We start from the raw sequence: 19,719 nt of genomic DNA, 5'->3' as shown, positions 1-19,719 counted from the left end.
CTTGTGTTCCAGTTCGTTCTCATGGCCTCTTGTCCTATCACTGGGCACCACTGAAAAGAGACTGGCCCCATTCACTTGACACCTGCCCTTTATACATTTATAAACACTGATGAGAGAAATTATATTGAAATAATTAAATGGACAGCCTTTGATGCTGCGCTCCATATCAGACTGTTATTACTATCTCTGTAAACGCAGCTAATTCTAACTCCTATTTTGCTGCCCATCATAATTATCTATTAGTTTTGCTATGCAGCCATTTTGGACATCAGCATATAAAATAATAAGCACTATTTGGCCAAGTTTCTCCACCTTCAGCCCATGCCTTTCTGGTTGGGTGTACATGACAAGAGCAACTTTTCAGTTCCCCAGAAGCTTGTGAAGCACCTTGATAAGATAAATAAGCTTTGAGTAACGATGATATTCTGCAACCACAGCTCTAGTGGGTCTTTAAAAATTGGCTGGCTGCAGAGTACAGCTAGATTTTAATTTGCACGTTGCAGGATCCAACAAGATTCTGTTACTGAACGAGCCAATCACTGTATGATTGGAGCTGTTGGCCTACAGTATATTGGTTTTCCTTCCCCAGCAGCACTTAACAGAAAGAAGTCCTGTGATATTTCCATCAGAAAGCTCTGGCCAGCATGAACATGTGTAGTCAACACAATCTTTGTACTTCTACCAGTCATAGAGAGACAGATGACATTTCAGCATATAAGGTTCTGGTGTCTAATGAAAACTCTGCTGTTATATTTTTCTCTGTCTCACCTCCAAAGGTCAAGAAATCTCCATTCAGTATCAAGTCTGCTTGATTTATTCACTCCTTATTTTGAGTAAGGAGTTTCTGTGACTTACCTATCCTTAAAACCACAGTATTGTGATCATAATGCAACATTTCTGTAACATTCTGTTATTTCTAATGTAAAGAGCATTCACTGATTAACATGTGTTTGTAAATTGTATTCCCCTCCCCCTACCAACACTTTCATAACTTTTTAAAACACATTGTTTGTGATAAAGTAGAAACACAGCATAAATCCATATCTGCAAAGGTGAGACTGGGCAGCAGTGCACAGTTCTGCTCTATTTTAAGGCAATACCAGTTCATCCATTAAATTCAGGGACAAAGGATCAGATTTGGAATCTCAGTAACAGTATTCAGGACGATGATTTTTTTAAATAACATTTTTTTATTATAATTACACTGCACAGTAAGATCACATATTAAAAACTATTTCATAAAGGGATAGGAGGAAGTACCATCTACAGCATGTACGAGAAATGGATGAACCTAATTCTGACAGGTGCTGAGCAGTGAACCCTTGCCAGTCTTTTGAAGCCTACTGATTTGGGAGGCCGACAGCAGGGCATCAGCATCTCTCAGCATCAGGCCCAGTACCATTAACTGCATGGTAATGTTTAATGGTGATAACAGCTATACACATATATCAAGCAGTGCTTACACTGTTATTAAAAAAAGAAAATACATTATTAAAAGTAATACCTGGTTCACAATTAATACTACCAGTAGGCACTACTGGACTAATGGCAAAGGGTAATAGACCCAATCCAGAACCTGGCAGAATCATTAGGAATATAAGTTTCTCATTAAATAAAAACATTTTTATATAAACGACATTTCATTAATTCTTACACTGCCAACCGCAATTTTTCTTTAAGCAAAAGATGATGATCTTTCCTGTTAGTCTTCCAAATTTAGAAATTCTTCAGCTGCATTAAATCACACTAAAGATAGTCTGAACTTTGTTACTGTCCTGGGTAACACAAAGCTGGAATGACTCTTCCTTGTGAACCAAACTTTTGCAACAAATCTCTCTATGGCAAGGTAAGAATTAAATAGATGCACTCACTTTGCATGCATTGAATCAAGCTCTTTCAGAAAGATTATTTGTTCCACTAAAACCCCAATGTGTTGCAAGCTCAATTTATAAGTACTCTTTTTAACTGTTTCACCACAGGGCACATGCTTTTAGTTAAAAATCAAACAAAATAAAAATAAAATAGCATATAATTTTATGAATTATAGCTGTTCTTTTTAGCAGCCACCTCAGCAAGTATTTCTGAAGTATAACGATGCCTTTCTGAGGCCACAGAATATGGCCAAAATGATACATTTTCCTGGTCAACAGAAAACCAGTAGCCATTAATTCTTTAGACTAATTTTCTAAACAAAGTCAACCTAATCTGGGGAGTGTTAGTTAAATATTATTCAATACAGCTTATCTCATTAGAGAAAGAATACGTATTAGTAAGATTTTAACACAATTCTGGTGTGTTACTTTTCTATGCTGATTCTCATTTAAAAAAAAAAAGGCATTCTATTGTATTTTACTTAGCTTTTACTTTTACTTAGCTATTTTAGTTTAGCTTTGATTTATGTTTTGGATGCAATAGAACAACAACACTTGCAGTTCACTTTCAAAGCTTTGCATTACTTGGAAACTTGAGTATTTTCCTGTATTTGATAAGTATGAATATTATCCCTTATATCACTGAATTATTTACAATACATTGCACTTCTGAATTTTATTTAATATCTGTGCAATATATGGCTATATGTCTGTGATTTCCTATTCAATATTATTGAGTAAAGGTTTGTATAAAAAAATCTTGTTTGTATAAAAAAAGACTAATTTGCTTATATATTTTAATGCTAATGTTAAACATAACATTAATAAAGAAGGAGAGATTTTTCTGTGGCATTCAACAGTTCTTGCTCTATACAATTAGTTTGACACAACAATGTTTTATTTTTTTGTATAAACCTTGATAATAAAACCTTCCCTAGACAAAACTGCAGAGAAATTTTTTTTCTCAATCAACTTTTAAAATGGCATAAATTATGAAACCTTTGTAGAAGCTTGCATTACAATTCATCATATTTTAAAGTTACACACACAGAAAATGTGAAGGTATTCCCAGATATTAAAAAGTCAATTTTATCTAAGCATTGCTAACATCAGTATTACTATAACTTTTCCTCATTTTGGATTTAAAAAAAAAAAAATGAAAAATGAAAAATTCCACTATTTTGGCCCTAGAAAATATATAGGAGTGATACAGAATCAGTTGGTAAGTTTGGAGACTTATTTCAAAACATCATCAAATTAGGAATCAATTGGGGGGGGGAATCCTTATCTTTTATTGCAAAAATCATAAAGGCAATATTTTAGAGTCAGTTTACCCATAAAGATAATGCTTTCATTATTTTAACTGAGATAAATTTTTATCTTCCACAGGCTATATTTGGAGGGATTGGTTATACTCCAGAATGATAATGTTAAAAATCACCAAGTCAGCAGCCAAATGAAGCAAAACCTTTTGATAGGAGTAGTTAGGTAACTACAACAATTTTATGTGATTTGGGGGGGGGGACTGCATGCTTTTTCTTTCTTCATGTCCCAGCAACTGAGGTTAAGAAAGAAGCCCTCCAAAACCAAAGCTAAACTAGCACATGTTGCAGCTTTCATCACTTACAGGTCTTGCAGCAGCCATCATTATACATCTGCACAATTCCTCCATTCTAGAAAAATAAAAAGAGAATATATCAAAAAAGACTGTGCCCAATACAAAAGTGAATTGTATCTGAAAACATGTCATGTTTTAAGGCTGTCCAACTAATAAAAAGCAGTGTTGCTTAAGTCAGGACAATTACACATGTATGTATCAGCCAAGGGTTTGGTTCAAAAATCTTTACAGCCTTTGACATTGAAAAAGAACTCATCACTGTTTATTTGATCTGATCTCATTTCTTGTGAATAAGCCACTTAGTTTCTATAAGCATCTTTTTATATCATCCACTACCATCTGTTTCCCCATGACTGACATTTGCTAGGATACTTTAAAAAAATCGTGTGTGCAACTTTGCTGGCAATGTAAAAGTATTTACACTGATCATATGCCAAGGAGAAAATTAATACCTAATAAATAGCTCTTTATAGTGTTAAATATATATATGCATATATACATACTTTTGAAAGAAAATATTAACTGCAGAATTTCAGAACCACTGGTGTGCTCAACTCTTTTTCTCAATTACAGTGTTTGTTACTGATTTCTGCTAAAGTTGCTTGATAGCTAGACAGTAAATATATATGGAAGTAAAGAAAATGTCCTTCTGAAATTAAGAGAGCATGAGAGAGAAAGAGAGAGAGAAGGGCTGTCAGAATCTTTCAGAACGGGTGCAAGCAAGAAACATGTGCCCACAATTTTAGTGCACAGCTGAGAACTGCCCATCAAGCAGACAACTGAACATAAATAGCACTCTCGTGATAACAACAGGCAAAGGGCACCTTTTCATCATAGCATGCATTTTTTATCTCATTACAGAAAAATTACTGAATAAGTCGTTCAAGAATTCCTTAAGTAAGCACTCAAATTCAGCCTCTTAAATCCATATTCCTAAATTATCCTGAGCTGCCTGTCAGAAGAGCTTTCTCCTTGGCTACTGGTACCAGTCTATGCTCAGCATCTCTGAAAAACAGGTCAGACTAATTCAGAAGTTAATTTTAGGGCTGCAGTCTTTAAAAGCTTCACCATTATTATTAAAGAAAGATCCTAACAGCTGGTGACAAAAGGTTCCAAGGAAGAAACTGGAGCATAAAGTTGAAGTAGAACTGGTGTTAATTTTAGACAGAATGCCTTCCTCAGGATTGGAAGAAATAAGTACTGTTTTAAACAAATGCAGCAGCTAAGTAGAGCTTGTGCTAAATTTATAATCTGTAGTCAAGGCAGCAATGGTACTTACCCTTTCTGCATGTATATCTATTTTATTATTATTTGTAGCTTATATTAAATACAGGTGTACTGCAGGTGCAAGAATCATAAGGAGTATTATAAAGTTAGAGAAGTACTGAATCAGAAATTAAATTGTTAAAAAATACATAATGTGTGTGAAGCATCCACATTCTTCAGATCAGTTTACATGGGTATGCCAAATTTGCAATATTAGATATATGATGTAGGTAGATGATACCCTTTCATGTACGATACACATTTTTTGCCACATTATGCAAAATTTATTTTAATAGATAATAAAATTTACATATATTCCATTATGTTTCTAATCTTCACACAACTTAAGGAATTTTAAATATATCCCAATTTTACATGCAGCATTTCTGAATTGATTCATTTTTTTTTCAGACAAAGTGTTACTCCAAACTAGGGTAAGACATAGTGATCAGCACTTAAATAGTGATCATAAAGTGGTATGTCAAGCATGATGCCTATTCCACAATATTTTAAAAGCTGTCATTGTTAAGCCCCAACCAAATGTTCATATTCCTCACAGATATTTTGTCAGCCAAAAAGCAAGCAGGAACATAGAAGACAAGACTGTAGATTACTTGCTCATATGCTTTTACTTACCACTTCCTTAATTCAAAGAAAGTGCCTGAGGTGTGCATGCATTGTCAAGCGTAAGCCAAACTCCAGGTCACACATTGCCACTTACCTCACCCACAGTACAAACCTTTGTACACTCAGTGTCATTAAACGGGGGGCAGACAACACTTGACCCCAGTATGATTGCTCCCACAGCGGTTCTTTCACATTTGTAGTTGGTGCAGTTAGAGCTCCAGGTGCTTCCTTCCTGAATATAAAAAACAGTCATTGTCAGAAAAGAAAAAAAAAAAACATTTCAGCTTTATTTCCAGCCCCAAATGTCTGTAAAAGTGATGCCTTCATGCTGTAGTACCTGCTGCAGTGGAAAGTTTGTTGCAGACCACCCACAGGTGGTGAAAGGGAACTACCAGAGGCTACTCCTCTCTGGAGCCATGGCCTTCCTCTCCAGCATGCTGCTCAGTGCGGGTCTCCAAGCCCAGAATGAAAGGGCTCTGTGCCAGGAAAATGTCCCATAGCTTCTTCTGCTCCCAAAGCAATGAGAAGCATGAACCAAGTCATGGCCACATCTAAATTTCCTTGCATGTGGATGCTGGTACACACTGTCAGGATCCTGAACCCCAGTGCTTCAGTGTGCAGCCTTCCTTTCTATAGAAACCAGAATGAGAAGAATGGCCCATAGGAGAAGGGGGCCATGTAGGAGTCCTGATGTTGATTCAGAAGCTCACAACACATCTAAATCACAGTATATGACTTAGAGTTACATTTTGAACCCTACCCTCCACTTAGAGCCTATTCAGCCTCAAGTAAATTATGCCATTTGGATATCTTTGAGGAAAATATTGCAACCAATAAAGTGAAATAATGTATTTACCTAGTGTGAAATGGCAGGTCTTTAAATAAACACTTTTTTCCTTATTATATGCCACAGATAGTCTCTAAGTGTATACCCAGCAGTAAGGAGGTGTGAAGCAAAACTCACAGCATGAGTTAGCCAAGCAGTAACTGTGAGACACCTGTTTGTCATATTATTATAGTTATTTTCTATTTCTGTCCAGAGGCACTTACCTCATACACAATGAGTGTTCCATTCTCAGTATGAAAAGAGCAGGATACGTTTTGACAGGTACCACAACAAGTATGGTGACTGGAAGAAGGAACATATATTTGATGCTGGAAAGAAAGGAAAGGGGAGAAAAAAAAAAAAAAAAGAAAAAAAAAAGAAAGAAAAAACAAACAGGACTAGCAAACATCTTCATTTTGGCTTTTTTCCTACTTGTGTAGTTGTGCTCACAGATTGCATCATTCCTGTATTTTTAGAATACTCACAGCTTCACATTGCTGGGAACAGTTCACCATTGTAAAATGCAGGGCATTGAATCCTGTCTTCTGATCTTTTTCTTGTAAACACTGTATAGTGTAACAAAGGTCTCCATCCAAGTACTGAATCACTGACTGTCCAGGATTCAGTACTGTGACCTCTTGGAAGATGCACACATCATCCTTCTCTAACATCAGAAGAAATACATGTTACCAGAGGAGAAAAAAACAATCGTCACGCAAAGTGACAGAATCACTGTGAAGACAGAAGTAGGGCAAAGTGCTGTGCTCTGCAAAAGTATTCTAACTTTTGGAGTTGGTTGGTGTGTGATTTCAATTACCAAACAAGGGGGTGAGGAGTGTTATGCTACAAAATGCAAAACTGCCTAAAATTGATACTGTTCCTACTATCGATGTAAAAAAAAATCCATTGTTCTTATTTTTAAAGATTTCTAATATTTAACACTGGGATAAAGACATTATATGAATTATTCTGCACATCACAAAATGTAGTCTAATGTAGTCTTTTTGTCAATTAAACTAGTAAGTTTACAATGACCTGTGGGACAGTAATACGCTCGAGCTGTACAGCAAAACTGTGCTTTGCTCCCAGAGGCAGGTTAGCTTGGGCTGCAGCACAGGTTTCAGTACAGCTGAAACCTCCTCTACACGGGGTTGCTGAATGAGAGAAGGGAGCAGAGGTCTGGTCTTAAGACTTGGTACCTACCCTCGTGCTGGCTGGATAGGTCTGTTGCTCTGGTGTGAGATATTGTCTCATTTGTGCTCAACAGTGGCCTAGGAGCAGTCACACCCCTCACACCCAGCTAAGGTTCAGAGCCTGCTGAGTGCCTCTCACCAGAGAGACCATACCTGACTCTGAAAGCCTGGGCAGTTCTACGACACTCCTGCACCCACCAGAACAGACACAAAATGGATGGGTTAGCAGATCACACTCAGAAAAGAGAGCATAATTGCATAACTAGGCAGACACCCATAAAATCAAGACAAAAGAGTGTTTACATTTCAGAAGGTTATTATGGTCCTATTTCTGCTTTCTTTGCATGCCCTTTTTACTAAAAACTAAACCAAAATAGGTAGGAATATGAAAAGTTACCACAAATGTAGTGAGTGCATCCACAAGCAGTGGAAACGCTACTGCCGATTTTCTTAACTTCTCCCTGAGTGTAAAAAGATAAGAGTTTGCAAAGTCATGCACAATTAATTTAGTGCTAAGCAGACAGTTTTTCTCTAAACATGTAAACTATTACTTTCATCACTTCCACCTCTGCTTTCACGAAGAGAAAAATGGCAATGTACTCAAGATAACAGCAGCATGTTCAGAGTTCTTCAGTGCATTTATCTCTTTAAGCAGCAGCAAGGCACTTCATTTTTTCTAGGAATGCTTATGAATAGCAGAGTCACTAAACATTTTTTCCTGAGATACAAATTTTTAATAATAAATGCAAAAACCTGCATTCTATTAATTTTCTTCCAAAAGATAGAAGCTATTCATATTTGCAACTCCTTTTTAGACTTTGCATTATGCAGTCTTCACATAAGGGGATGAGAAGGAGAAACTACAGTTATTTGATATGGAAAATATCCGTGACACTGTGGTAATAATGGGAGTTTGAGCATTCACTCACAATTATTTTCAGATCACAGTCCCAATTACAAGAAACTATAGGAGGAGCAAAATATTTATGACTTCTCATATTGGCTAAATTCAATAATATTAAATTATTTTAATCAAAAGAATAAGTGATTAACAATATAACACATTTCTCTAGTTGAGATGTAGGATCTTAAAGCTCGTTCCTCATTAATTATTAAAACAATTGTGAACAATTTACGTGGAAAGTCTTCCCAGAATACTGTTTTGAGTCAACACTGAACAAAATAATATTACAGTTGCTTTTCTTCTTTTGACATCTTAAATCAAACAAAGTGAAATTTCCAAAGGAACAGCTAACAATGTGCAGGCACTCAATGGAGTTTCATGCTTGAGTTGGACACTGAGAGGCAGTCTCAGCATGTCCTGTTTTCAGCCTCATCACACTATACAACTAATTAAAACAAGGAATGGAAAGGGAGGAGTGAGAGGACTGAACACCATTAATAAAAATATCTAAAGGACAGTGCTTACCAATTTACAGGTCAGCACAGTAGCATTTTCACAGCTACATTCTGGGAAAAGAGAGAGAAAACCGTATTATTCAGCTGATTGTTAGCTTTTGTTGACAGCAGTGACTAAGGAATAAAGCAATAATTACCACAGTGCCATTCTGGACAACACTGTCCAGGTATTTTTTTCTTCACAAGTATCATGTCATCTGTGCAATTCTTGGGAGGCTCAGAACAAAGATTTTCATCACAAACTAAATGGGAGGAAATGACACATAAGAGAATTTACTCAAATTTCCTTCGAATTTTCTAGCTTATATTTCCCTTTATAAGCTATTTTTCAAATAATGACATTTTAATTATTTTTTTATTTTGTTCCTTAAGCATCTGAACTATATTAGGAACTAAAATATAAATATTTTTAAAAGTGCTTTTAGTTGCCTTGGAACACATTTAAATTTTCAGAAAATATCACACAGGAACTACTTAATAGTCTTCCTGCCTTAGTCACTCAAGTTGATAACCAGTACCAGAGACAACTAAATCATGGCTTTTGGAAAACATGTGGCTTGTTTTTCTTTTTTTTTTCCTCTCAGATACAAATGTGCTGTAAAGCACACTTCTGTGAGATAACAAGGAGCATCTGCCCTCCTGGGATGACTTTAATAAGAAAATATCTGCCTGTCTTACCAGAATTGGCTTTCTGGGACTGTGAAAGAAGACCACATACTAAGATCTAACTTTTTACCTGCCAGAATTTGACAAAAATTATGCCAAACACCTTTGCAGAAACTTCCACCTGGGTTCCACGTGGTAAAAAAAGGACCAAAATATAGAACCACTTGAAGTAAAAAATACTGAACTCCAAACTTACTGGAAGACAATTTAATTAACTGAAATTACCCAAAGGCTGCAATAAGACTAGAGTTAAGCTAAATTTAGCAGTTACACTTGTGGACAGTACTTAACATACAGCACAATTACTGTGTTTTATGAGGCTACCAACGAGACTACATTACACTGCAAATATTCTTCTTCTGGCTGTTCATTGTTTAGTAGTCAACAGAGCAATATTTTAAATCGTTGGCCTACTCCTTCCCCTAAAAGCTAAAAGTGCAAAGAAGCTCCCTCAACACTAATGAATAGTATGACAGAGGAACAACAACATGGAGGACGTTTTATTACAGGCATATTAATGTATCAACAATTATATACTTACACTCCATGAATGAGATTCAGTTCCACATTAATATATCTGTATTTGGATTACCCTGAAAGTAGCTGTATTGTGTCTGGTGAGCTAAAGAACCTCTCCAGACTCCACTGACTGGGTTGGTTAGACCACCACTGAGTATACCAAGAAATCCAAACCTACCACAAATGCAGACACACTCATTTAGATCTCTGAATCTCTATCTGAGGCTCACCCTAACTACCGAATTTAAAAAAAAAAATTTAAAAAAATCTACACATGCACACACTGTCTGTCATTTTTACTAAATTGGGTAAAATATTGAACTGACAACAATTACACTCACCGCAGTAGTAATGAGGACAACAGTAATGTATGGTATTAGGGTCCACAGTGAGAATTTCCCCCTCATTACACAAGGGAACAGGCTCAATACAGGATTCACAAACTAAATTGAAAAAAAAAAAAAAAATCAGACATTTACAAAGTTTTAAATACAAAAAGTTAGCACGTGAATTCTCTTTAATGGACTATATAACAAATAATATGTTTGTTATGTGTATAAAAAAGCTTTTATGGATTGAAGTTCAAATATAAAACCATAACAAAGTTCATGCATGATGTTCAAAATTATGTTGGAAGAAAAAGGTCCCCAAACCCAAGAATAAGTCATGCTCACTCAGCCTAACCTATGTGAAGTCCCACTGACCTCTCCAAGAATTCCTGGCTTAAGTCATTAGGTTTAGAACTATAGACTGTTTCTTCAAAACCTTAACTGTTCCTTAGTTATCCATAAAAATAGTAGAGGTTTCTTACCACAGAGATAAGAGAAACAACAGGGATCTTCCTGTTTCGCTTCAACAATAAATTGATCTTCTCTGCAGTCCAGATGGGAAGCATTGAAACAAACTGAAGGGTCACATTCTGTAGGATGTGAAATAAACACTACGTTTAAGAGTCACAGAAACAATACTAAAAAGATAAAGAAAACATATTCTTCATCCACTTAATAAAACAAAATACCCCAAACCGAGGGTAAATCAAAAGTGACACAAAACATAAACACATAAAAATATTATTGAGTGTGGAAAAAAAAGTACTTCATTGCCTAGTGCTGTTTACAGTGTCCATTCTGTTAACAATCAAAACAACTTCTCAGGCAAGTTTTCTTACAACACACAATAAAAATGGGGGAAATGTCCCAGTAACTGTGTTCTTCTATTTCCCTTACCACATCGGTACTGTGGACAGCAGGACAGGGGGTGGTAGCCTACCACTAATTTTTCATTAGGTTTGCATGTTGGAATAATGGCATCGCACAATGACATGTTACATTCTGTGGGATAAAAAACATGCCAATCAGTTTTGACATATTGTAACAGATCCAAGTTCATTTCATACGGCTTAAGGTATTTATACCATCTAGTATAGAGATCCACAAACCAAGAGCAGCCCGAGTCAGCTTAAAGTGCACTCTACACACCATTACATAGATCTCTCAGCTCAACCCAGAACTGGTTTAGCTCTGTTCACATGGCACAGTGCAAGCACAGCTAGATCCCTCTTGAAGCAGGTATTTACTTGTTCTGTTTCCTACACAGGAAGCCAGCTAAAATATCCCAGCAAAACTATTCCCTAAACAAACTGACAATACGCTCAGTTACAGATATCCAACTAATGAGCAAAAGCACCATATCAGCTGGGCCATTTGTCCTCATTTTCCTTGAAGCTGTTACAAAGAAATAGGTATCTTTTGCTCCGCACTTTAGGAGCAATAAGCTTATTTCCTTTTCTAACAATCATGGCTAGAGACAATATTAGTATTCAGTGATCACCTCACAGAATGCTGCTTCTGGAAAACAACAGTAGGTCACAGGATACTGGTCTTGACACTAAAGCACTAATAAGAAAAGTCCCAATTACCAAGGTACTTGTATCATCAAGTGTTTATCGATTTATTTTGAAAATTTTACCCAAGAGCTTAAAAATTAATTTTTAACAGGAGACTTCTTTCACAAATGGACTTCTAAGAAAAAAAAAGTTTCAGTGAGTCTGTTCTTACAAAGAAGCATACTGTACTGGCCCAACCAGCCACAAGTACCTGAAAATCACTTCTGAAAAATGTTTCCTTGAATCCAGTCTAAAGATTGTCAAGTGAATGTCAGTGAATGTCAAGTATTTACCTTATATTCCTGTTACTGAAAACAAGTATGGTACATACCACAAACTTTCTTTGGACAGCAAGCTCGCTCTTCAATGACTTGGATGATAACTTCTCCTTCTCTTTCACAGACTAGTGGTGGATCCTCACTGCATTCAGGCTCTACAGAAATAATACTTCCATTTTCTAAACAGTTGTACATGCAACAGCCTCTTGTGGACCCACTCCAGATCTCCCCAGCAGAGCGGGGCTGTCCTCTGTTATCTGTACATGCTGATAGAAGAAAGCATTATAACCCTTCAACAAGTAGAGAACACAGATTTCCTGCAAGCAACAATGAATTGTACAAAATAAGAGCCCTGTGGAGCTTTATGATTAAGGAATCCAAGAAGAGATGATGACCTTAAAAACCCAAAATGAAAAAATACTTTGTTACAGGTGAAAATAAATACTAAGTGCAAGGGAAAGGACCTGCCTGTGCTATTCCTTCCTTCCTTCCTTCCTGAGTACTCCAGGAAGAAAGCCTGGAAGCTACAGAACAGTGACCATCATTTTCCCTCAACAGATGTACATCAGCATTGGGTCTTGAATCCAAGTGAACTGGAGGCATAAACAGTTGTAGGTTGAGATGAAGCTAGGCTCTGCTGAAGGGAGCTGAACAGAACTGAAACGTCACTTACACTGAGCTGCGGTTACTATGGGCACACGTGCAAAACCACGCGGTCCTACTGCACTTACTACATTTTTCTTCTGGTATACAGAGGTCAGAGTCTGTTCTATGCAGAATAGTGCCATTTTTACACACACAATCTTCCCTTAAATAGGAACAAGGAGAATCTTCATAGAACCATTTATTCAAGCACGTCTTGGCTTCACAGGGTTGCACACAGGGCTGATATTCCTTGCCTTCAGGACAGCTCAATGCTGCAAGTCATAAAAATAGGACATTGAGTGCTGCTGTTATTCTTTCAGCATTTCATTGGACAAACAGGTAGTAAGAACAAGTGTATGTATCACAAAAAGCACACATTTGTAGTTTTAATATTACTTTAGGTAAGCAAGTCATACAATCAACACTAAACCAGTTCATGACACTTTGATTAAAACAATGCATCTTAAGAACTTGTACCCTGATTTACTAATGCTGTAATAGAATGAGGTGGTACTTACAATAACAATAGAAAGAAACATATATTTAACTCATCACTAAACACTGCAGCAGTATAAAGCCACACTGGGATAGAGAACATGGCTGTCTGCTTACAACAGTAATCAGGTGTCCTCCATTTAATACAGATGTTGTGTTTGTTGCATAAAGTCACATATGCAGAAAGTGCATCACACTCGTAATTCCAAAAATAAGTACTGTTGATCCACATTTTCTCACAAAACTCCTGTGGTGACACCTAGGAACATATTGTAATTCAGAATTAACAAGTAAAAGAGCTCTCTGTAACTAAAATAAATAACTAATTACAATAAATAATACTGCTGCAAGGGAAAAAACGAAAGCAGTGTCTAAAGTAAAAAAATGTCTTTTTTTCAGAATATTCATTCTGCAAAATTTAAACTGCCAGAATTTTTTGTGTGCATTAGTAGGCACAGCACAGAGTCCCAAAAAGACTGTCACACTACTTACAAGAACTATTGCAGTGTAGCCCTGTCAGCTAAAAGTCAACAGTCTCAGCTAAACATCACTGCTATTCCATTATCGCTTCCATTATTTCCTGCTGTGAACAAATTATTACTGAGGGTTCTGTTTCTGTGTCCATAGGCTCTGACAGCCTATGTTACTGGGTCTAAATGCAGGTTGTGCAACCTAGAGTTGCTGAAACCACAGGGAGAGCTGGGCTGCAGCACCACAAAGAACAGGCAGAACAAAACAAAATGTGACTTATTCCACCTTGTTAGAAGCGAAGCAAATAAAAAGAATAGAAATTCTTACACACATTTTTGGAAATTCTTATTTCTATTGTTTTTATACAAGCAGTTGCTCACTTTCACCATAAAGTTCATGGTGCTGATGACTCTGCCCTGGAGCAGTTGCTTCAGGCCTGTGAAGCACACCACAGGCTCCATCCACTCTGGCTCTGCCACCGTCATGTATATGAAAGGAAACAAATTTCATAACAGATGAACCAAGGGCTTCCCAATTTTGATGCTATGACAGGTTTTGCTGTAAACCAGGAAAAGATGCAGTTGCATTGCATCTGAGGCTATGAGAGTTCTCCTGGAAACATACATGAAGTAGGAATTCTGACTATTCAGACTCCCTTTAATTATTTTTAAATTACTTATGTTAAAACAATTATGAAAAGCATCCTGCTATCTACTGGTGCTACTCTCCCTTCTGGATTCCAAATGGCTTACCACTTCTCCCTCCCATTAAGTTCCTGTGACAGACACCTATTAATCTTTTTTTCTTTTTTTTTTTCCTTAAATAAAATCTCTAACCTCTTCCTTTCAGAAGAACTCTCTCCATTATCTCTGCCTAGGGAAAGTGAGGAGAGGTCTTGGGTGTTTGAAGGAAGGGGCTCAGCTGCCTGCAATACCTTTAACAGCATTTGTCTGTGACAAGAACCAAAAAGTAACACAATACAAACCAAAGGTGGAAAGGCAGAACAGCAAGAAATTAATCAGGTATCAGGACATATCTGTCTCTGAGAAAGAAAGGGCCACTTGAGCAAATAATTCTTTTTGTTTTGAACTAAGTGGGGAAAGTAAGACAGACCTCAGGGATTTCGGGTTTCCTCATTCCAGGAAGCAGCTGTGCTGCACAAGCCACCTCTCGTGGTAGTCTGTGTGCTACTGCCTGTCCCCATTAGAAAGTAGTGTCCAGGAACAAATTATAATGATTGCTGGAAGAAATGCTACCTAACTGTCAATGTAATAGTGACTACATCAAAATCCATTTAACTGGAAATTTCTTCAATCCATTCAGTCTCAGACTGCATGAGTTGCTGTTGTATGCAGCAGAAGCATGAGGCTTTCCATTCCAGTGACTTGTGTCAACCATTTCTTAAAAATAATTCTTCTGAAATGCATTTGATTTCACATCATGAACTGGTGTCTCTCCTTTGAGCTTTGTAAACTTAAGAAACAGCATAATAGCACAGGGATCCATATGGATGTGTGTTTTCAATGGACAACATGACAACAGTATCAAGGTCAACATGACAGAGGTACTAAAGCCACCCATCCATTTGTCAACTCATGGAAACAAGCAAGACATTAAAAATGTGCATACCTCTCTCACTCTTAACTATAGCTATTTCATTTAATTTGCACCTGAGATTCCTCTGATCTTTATACTTACTTTCTTGTGACAAGGGATGAAAATGCTTCTGTTTAACAGTTCCATACAGTACGTGCAGTTATCTTCAGTACAATTTCTTACTGGCCTCCTGGTTGTTACATCAAACGATTTCTCAATTTCCCAACTCTTAATGAACATTTCCATTTCCTCCATATTTGTAATTATGGTCCTGTTTTGCATTTTCAGGTCATCGGTAGGGTCTCCATTACACACCCCTGGCAACAGACCATCATATTCAAAGCACAAGCAAACATGCCATATTACTTCCTTTAGGAAAGAAAAGTGCACTTAATAAGGTAAGATTAACATTATATCAGGCTCATCAGACTTAGTCCTCTGAATTTATAAATGAAAGCAGCTATATGTCCACTGTAGTTCCAGCTTTCTACTTGTGATTTTAGCTGTCAGCTCATTGGCTTTGCAAAACAAGTGGATCATACAACACAAGTAATGATAATTTTACTGACAGTTAATTAACTTTTGATAAAAACTGCTAACAAAATGTGCTGTTTAGTGCAGCAAATTCACTCACGTGTCACCTGGTTCTGATCTCATTCTACTGAGAAGCAATCACCTCCATGGGAGTAAGTGTAGATGGCTTTCAAATGCACTGCATGTCACTGATGATTTGACACCATATTTAAACTTAACTGAATATTCTAAATGTAAGAAGTTATGAAATTGCTTTCGCTAGAGAAAATATTTTTTTCTCACTCAGTTGATTAATACAAAACCACTGAAAAAACCTTCCCACCCAAACCCCTGACATACATTGGCTACCCAAATTTATTATTGTATGCATTCAGCTAATTCATCAATGAAAACATATACTTCCTATAAGCACAAAACAATCCATTAATGCCAAAGTTTTAATCTTCAGAACAGTGTTTTCCATCCCAGGGACTGACCAGCCAAAGTTCCTATCTCCCTTTTTCACTTTCCTTCCACATTGCTAACCACACCCTAAGTCCTTGTCTTCCTGCTTCCAGCCCTGCACCCTGATACTCCCCAGGGCCCCTTCTTAGAAGGAGGCTAAGCTGGCACGACAGACAGCATGGAGAAACGCAGGAGATGGCGTCTGCATGATAAGAAGCATTTGACCCTAGTCCCACTTCCCAACATTCCTAACACTTCTGCTTCTTGCTGCTGCCCTAATGCCATCTCACAAATTGTGCTGCCATTAGGATTTGTACTACACAACTGCAGAATTAATACAGATTTAAAAATAAATTAAATACCTTTTTTTTTTTTTTTCAGTATGAGAGGGAGAGGATAGGAGAATCCCAGACAGGAACAAATGGCAGATAATAGGAAAGAAGCACTAAAGGAGGCTTCACACTTTACTGCTAAATACACAGTGGAAGTTGTATTTGTCTGTATACTCTTCCTCTTTCTGTCTTTTCATGACATAAAGACCAAATAGTCTATAATCCTTCCTACATTTGACCTCATCTTTTTCAGCATGCATACAGAAGCTGGCACGATACTGGGCAGAGCTGCAGTATGTTCCAGGGCCAGCATTCGTCTTCTCTCAGTAGCTCTAGGAGAACTTTACTATTCTTCAAGCATAATATAGCAATTTATTTTAAATAATTACTTTTTATGTATATTTAATCCAGATCTGAATTGGTTTGTTTACGTTTAAAAGTAAAAGTGGCTTAAAAGCTTATTAAAACATTCATTTTCCTGTTCAATATGGGGTAGATGCTGCAAAATTACAATGCACCAGTAAATGAACATTTATGATAGAATTAAAGTACCTCTAAAATACCTGATTATACTTTGCCATATAAATCATGCTGGCAAAGTTATAAAAAGGCTGCATAAAAAGCCTGAAACATGCTAAATTTACTGTCATGGTAATGTAAGACTGAGACACCTCTGCACAGTTTTGGAACCTAGATCCAACCTGAATTTGGATTCACTATCTTCAGGCGACTTGGACCCTTCCCAAGATACACTTTTACCAGCATTTGCATAACAATAAGCTGCCACTGCTAACATCTGACAGTTAGCCTTTTCTACCATAGTCACTGAAATATCTGAACTTCTTCAGCAGCCATTTCTCTATTGAAAATTTTCCCCTTTTCTTTCCTGGCTTCAAGAATATTCTTATGCACAGACAGAGAGGAGTGAATTTTTAAAAAGCTAATTAGATACAATATATGTATCGTTACTTGCTCTGCAAACTACTTCTTTTAGCAAGCAGTGCTTTGAAACAGAATTACTTATATATTACTATTAATTAACAGAATTTCACAAGCCCACCTCAAATAGGACTGTCAATGTAGTTAATTTGGATCACAAGGAGTGCTATAGGGACAGCAGGTCACAGACACAAAAGGGAAGTGTAAACTTTAAATGGGAAGTTATTAAATAAGGAAAAAATTGCCACCATAGCCTCACCACAAAGTCCTTCGGTCTTCAGCGGTGTGTGGGAGTGTGGCCCATACTGTAAGTCTATGATGCCTGTGACGTGAGCCCACTTGATGCTAATGCCAGCTGGGGTCTCCACGACATACATTGCACCAGTGTCCTGAACACTCAGTCCCTCTCTTGAAAATGGTAGTGCTTGAATTACAGAATCCACTACTACCTAAAATAAACAAAATACATTTCAGGCATAAAAACAGATTGCAGAGATGGGTTTTATACATCTTTTCATTTCATAGTAAAAGATGTTCTTTTACAGCCTCTGCCACACACAGTAACTGTCACAGTGCTTAAATCACTTAAAAGAGCTCCTGTCAGTGCTCTTTTCTATGACTGCCAATGAAGTAGATATGAAAAAAAAAAAATACAGAAATCCTTTCTAATTAAGGAAGCAATAGATCTTGCCACATACCATATTATAAAACAAAAACACAGAAACCCTCATCCCATTTATTTAGTTATCTGTTCTGACCTGTTACTGACTAGCAGGAAAGACAGCTTAAACATTTATTACATTTTGGAACATTTCTGTTCAGTTCTAGGTTTTCTGGAAATACATCCTCAGATATAAATGCTTTTGCTATTTCTTTAAAATCTCAAAAGAACTTTGAAGTGTCATTTTGAATAAATGACATATAAATGAAGCACGGTATCAGAAATGTATATTTTTTGCTTCTAGCATACAATGAATTACTTAGAACCTGAACTCAGAAGTAATCCTAATCCTGTAGTGCATTCATTGTAAATCTGATCTATTGCATTCTACAACAGAGTAGCTCTCCAGCTATCTTTTAAGTGTACACACGCTATGCACTGATGATAGATACTTACTTTTCTTGCTAAACGATGGATAACTAATTTATAGGCACGTGTTGTTACATTTAATTTCTTAAAACAGAGCCCTGAAGTGCTTGCAGGGGGAACCTTGAAAGAAAAGTGACAAACAAATTCGGTTACTACTGTTTTTCTAATTCAGTACCAGTGCTATAGGGAATTTTTTAGATATGTGTAATATTAATGTATTTTATAATTAGGAAAATAAAAAGTACTCACTAGTTTTCTTATTGAATTTGCACTCTGGAAAATATTAAAAATAGATTAGAACTGCAACAACAACCAGCAGCATTCTTATTTGGCAAAAATAAGTTGATTGTATCCTTTGTGCGTTAAGTTCTTCTACAATCCATCAGCTTCATAATTAAACTAATTGAATATATTCCTTATAAATAGTAAAAAACATACATTCACCAGCTAATGTCGCACACTTCTCTAAGAACTATTTTTACAAAATTTATTTACTTGTTAAATATTTAAATCAAAGGGGCTTATGTGAAAAATAATATAGAAAAGATGACCTAATGACATGAAGAAGTTGAATTTAAAATACATAGAAATACAGTGGTCAGGCCAATAAAATCCTCTGCCCCAACTTTGATAAGGCTCCTATTTTTACCAAGGCATCATTCTACACAGGATTGCAGCTGGTATATAACGTACCTCAGCTGCCTTTTACCTAAACAGCTTTAATATTGATAGCAATTCACTACCAGCATCGTGAGATTCAGCATATGCTGCAAAAGCCCTTTCAAAATAATGTTTCCTAAAGAAACACAGCTACAGACTTCTCAAGCTCATCTGCCTCTGTGGGCTGCGTTCACACCTGCAGACTGCAACCAAGAAACGGTGAAGGGACCAATTTAAAAGAAAACCCCTAAACCAGTGTAAGCCTTGGGACTTAAAAATCAAGCATGCAGTTGCCCAATGAGAGCAGGTAAGCGACCAAACAGGGACAGGAAGGAAAGAAGCTGG

General features: G+C 36.7%; 1 protein-coding gene across 1 annotated transcript in view; it reads right to left on the bottom strand.

Moving 5' to 3' along the window:
• The window catches only part of OTOGL (otogelin-like), a gene marked incomplete at its 5' end in the record, with an annotated part of 31,567 nt that overhangs the window by 3,195 nt on the left and 8,653 nt on the right, over window positions 1-19,719 (bottom strand). The window contains 17 exons of the mRNA XM_008939794.1: window positions 3,499-3,544; window positions 5,495-5,614; window positions 6,433-6,537; window positions 6,694-6,872; window positions 7,799-7,862; window positions 8,831-8,871; window positions 8,958-9,062; window positions 10,347-10,448; window positions 10,817-10,924; window positions 11,232-11,336; window positions 12,222-12,434; window positions 12,900-13,085; window positions 13,426-13,567; window positions 15,478-15,692; window positions 17,884-18,073; window positions 18,742-18,834; window positions 18,964-18,987. Coding sequence (XP_008938042.1) covers window positions 3,499-3,544; window positions 5,495-5,614; window positions 6,433-6,537; window positions 6,694-6,872; window positions 7,799-7,862; window positions 8,831-8,871; window positions 8,958-9,062; window positions 10,347-10,448; window positions 10,817-10,924; window positions 11,232-11,336; window positions 12,222-12,434; window positions 12,900-13,085; window positions 13,426-13,567; window positions 15,478-15,692; window positions 17,884-18,073; window positions 18,742-18,834; window positions 18,964-18,987 — 2,038 coding nt within the window. The remainder of the gene's footprint in view (window positions 1-3,498; window positions 3,545-5,494; window positions 5,615-6,432; window positions 6,538-6,693; window positions 6,873-7,798; window positions 7,863-8,830; window positions 8,872-8,957; window positions 9,063-10,346; window positions 10,449-10,816; window positions 10,925-11,231; window positions 11,337-12,221; window positions 12,435-12,899; window positions 13,086-13,425; window positions 13,568-15,477; window positions 15,693-17,883; window positions 18,074-18,741; window positions 18,835-18,963; window positions 18,988-19,719) is intronic.

Source organism: Merops nubicus, unplaced genomic scaffold (assembly GCF_000691845.1).
Source record: "Merops nubicus isolate BGI_N331 unplaced genomic scaffold, ASM69184v1 scaffold37164, whole genome shotgun sequence".
Lineage (NCBI taxonomy): Eukaryota > Metazoa > Chordata > Aves > Coraciiformes > Meropidae > Merops > Merops nubicus.
The sequence above is the reverse complement of the archived record's forward strand: the minus strand, read 5'-3'. Positions and strand labels throughout refer to the sequence as shown.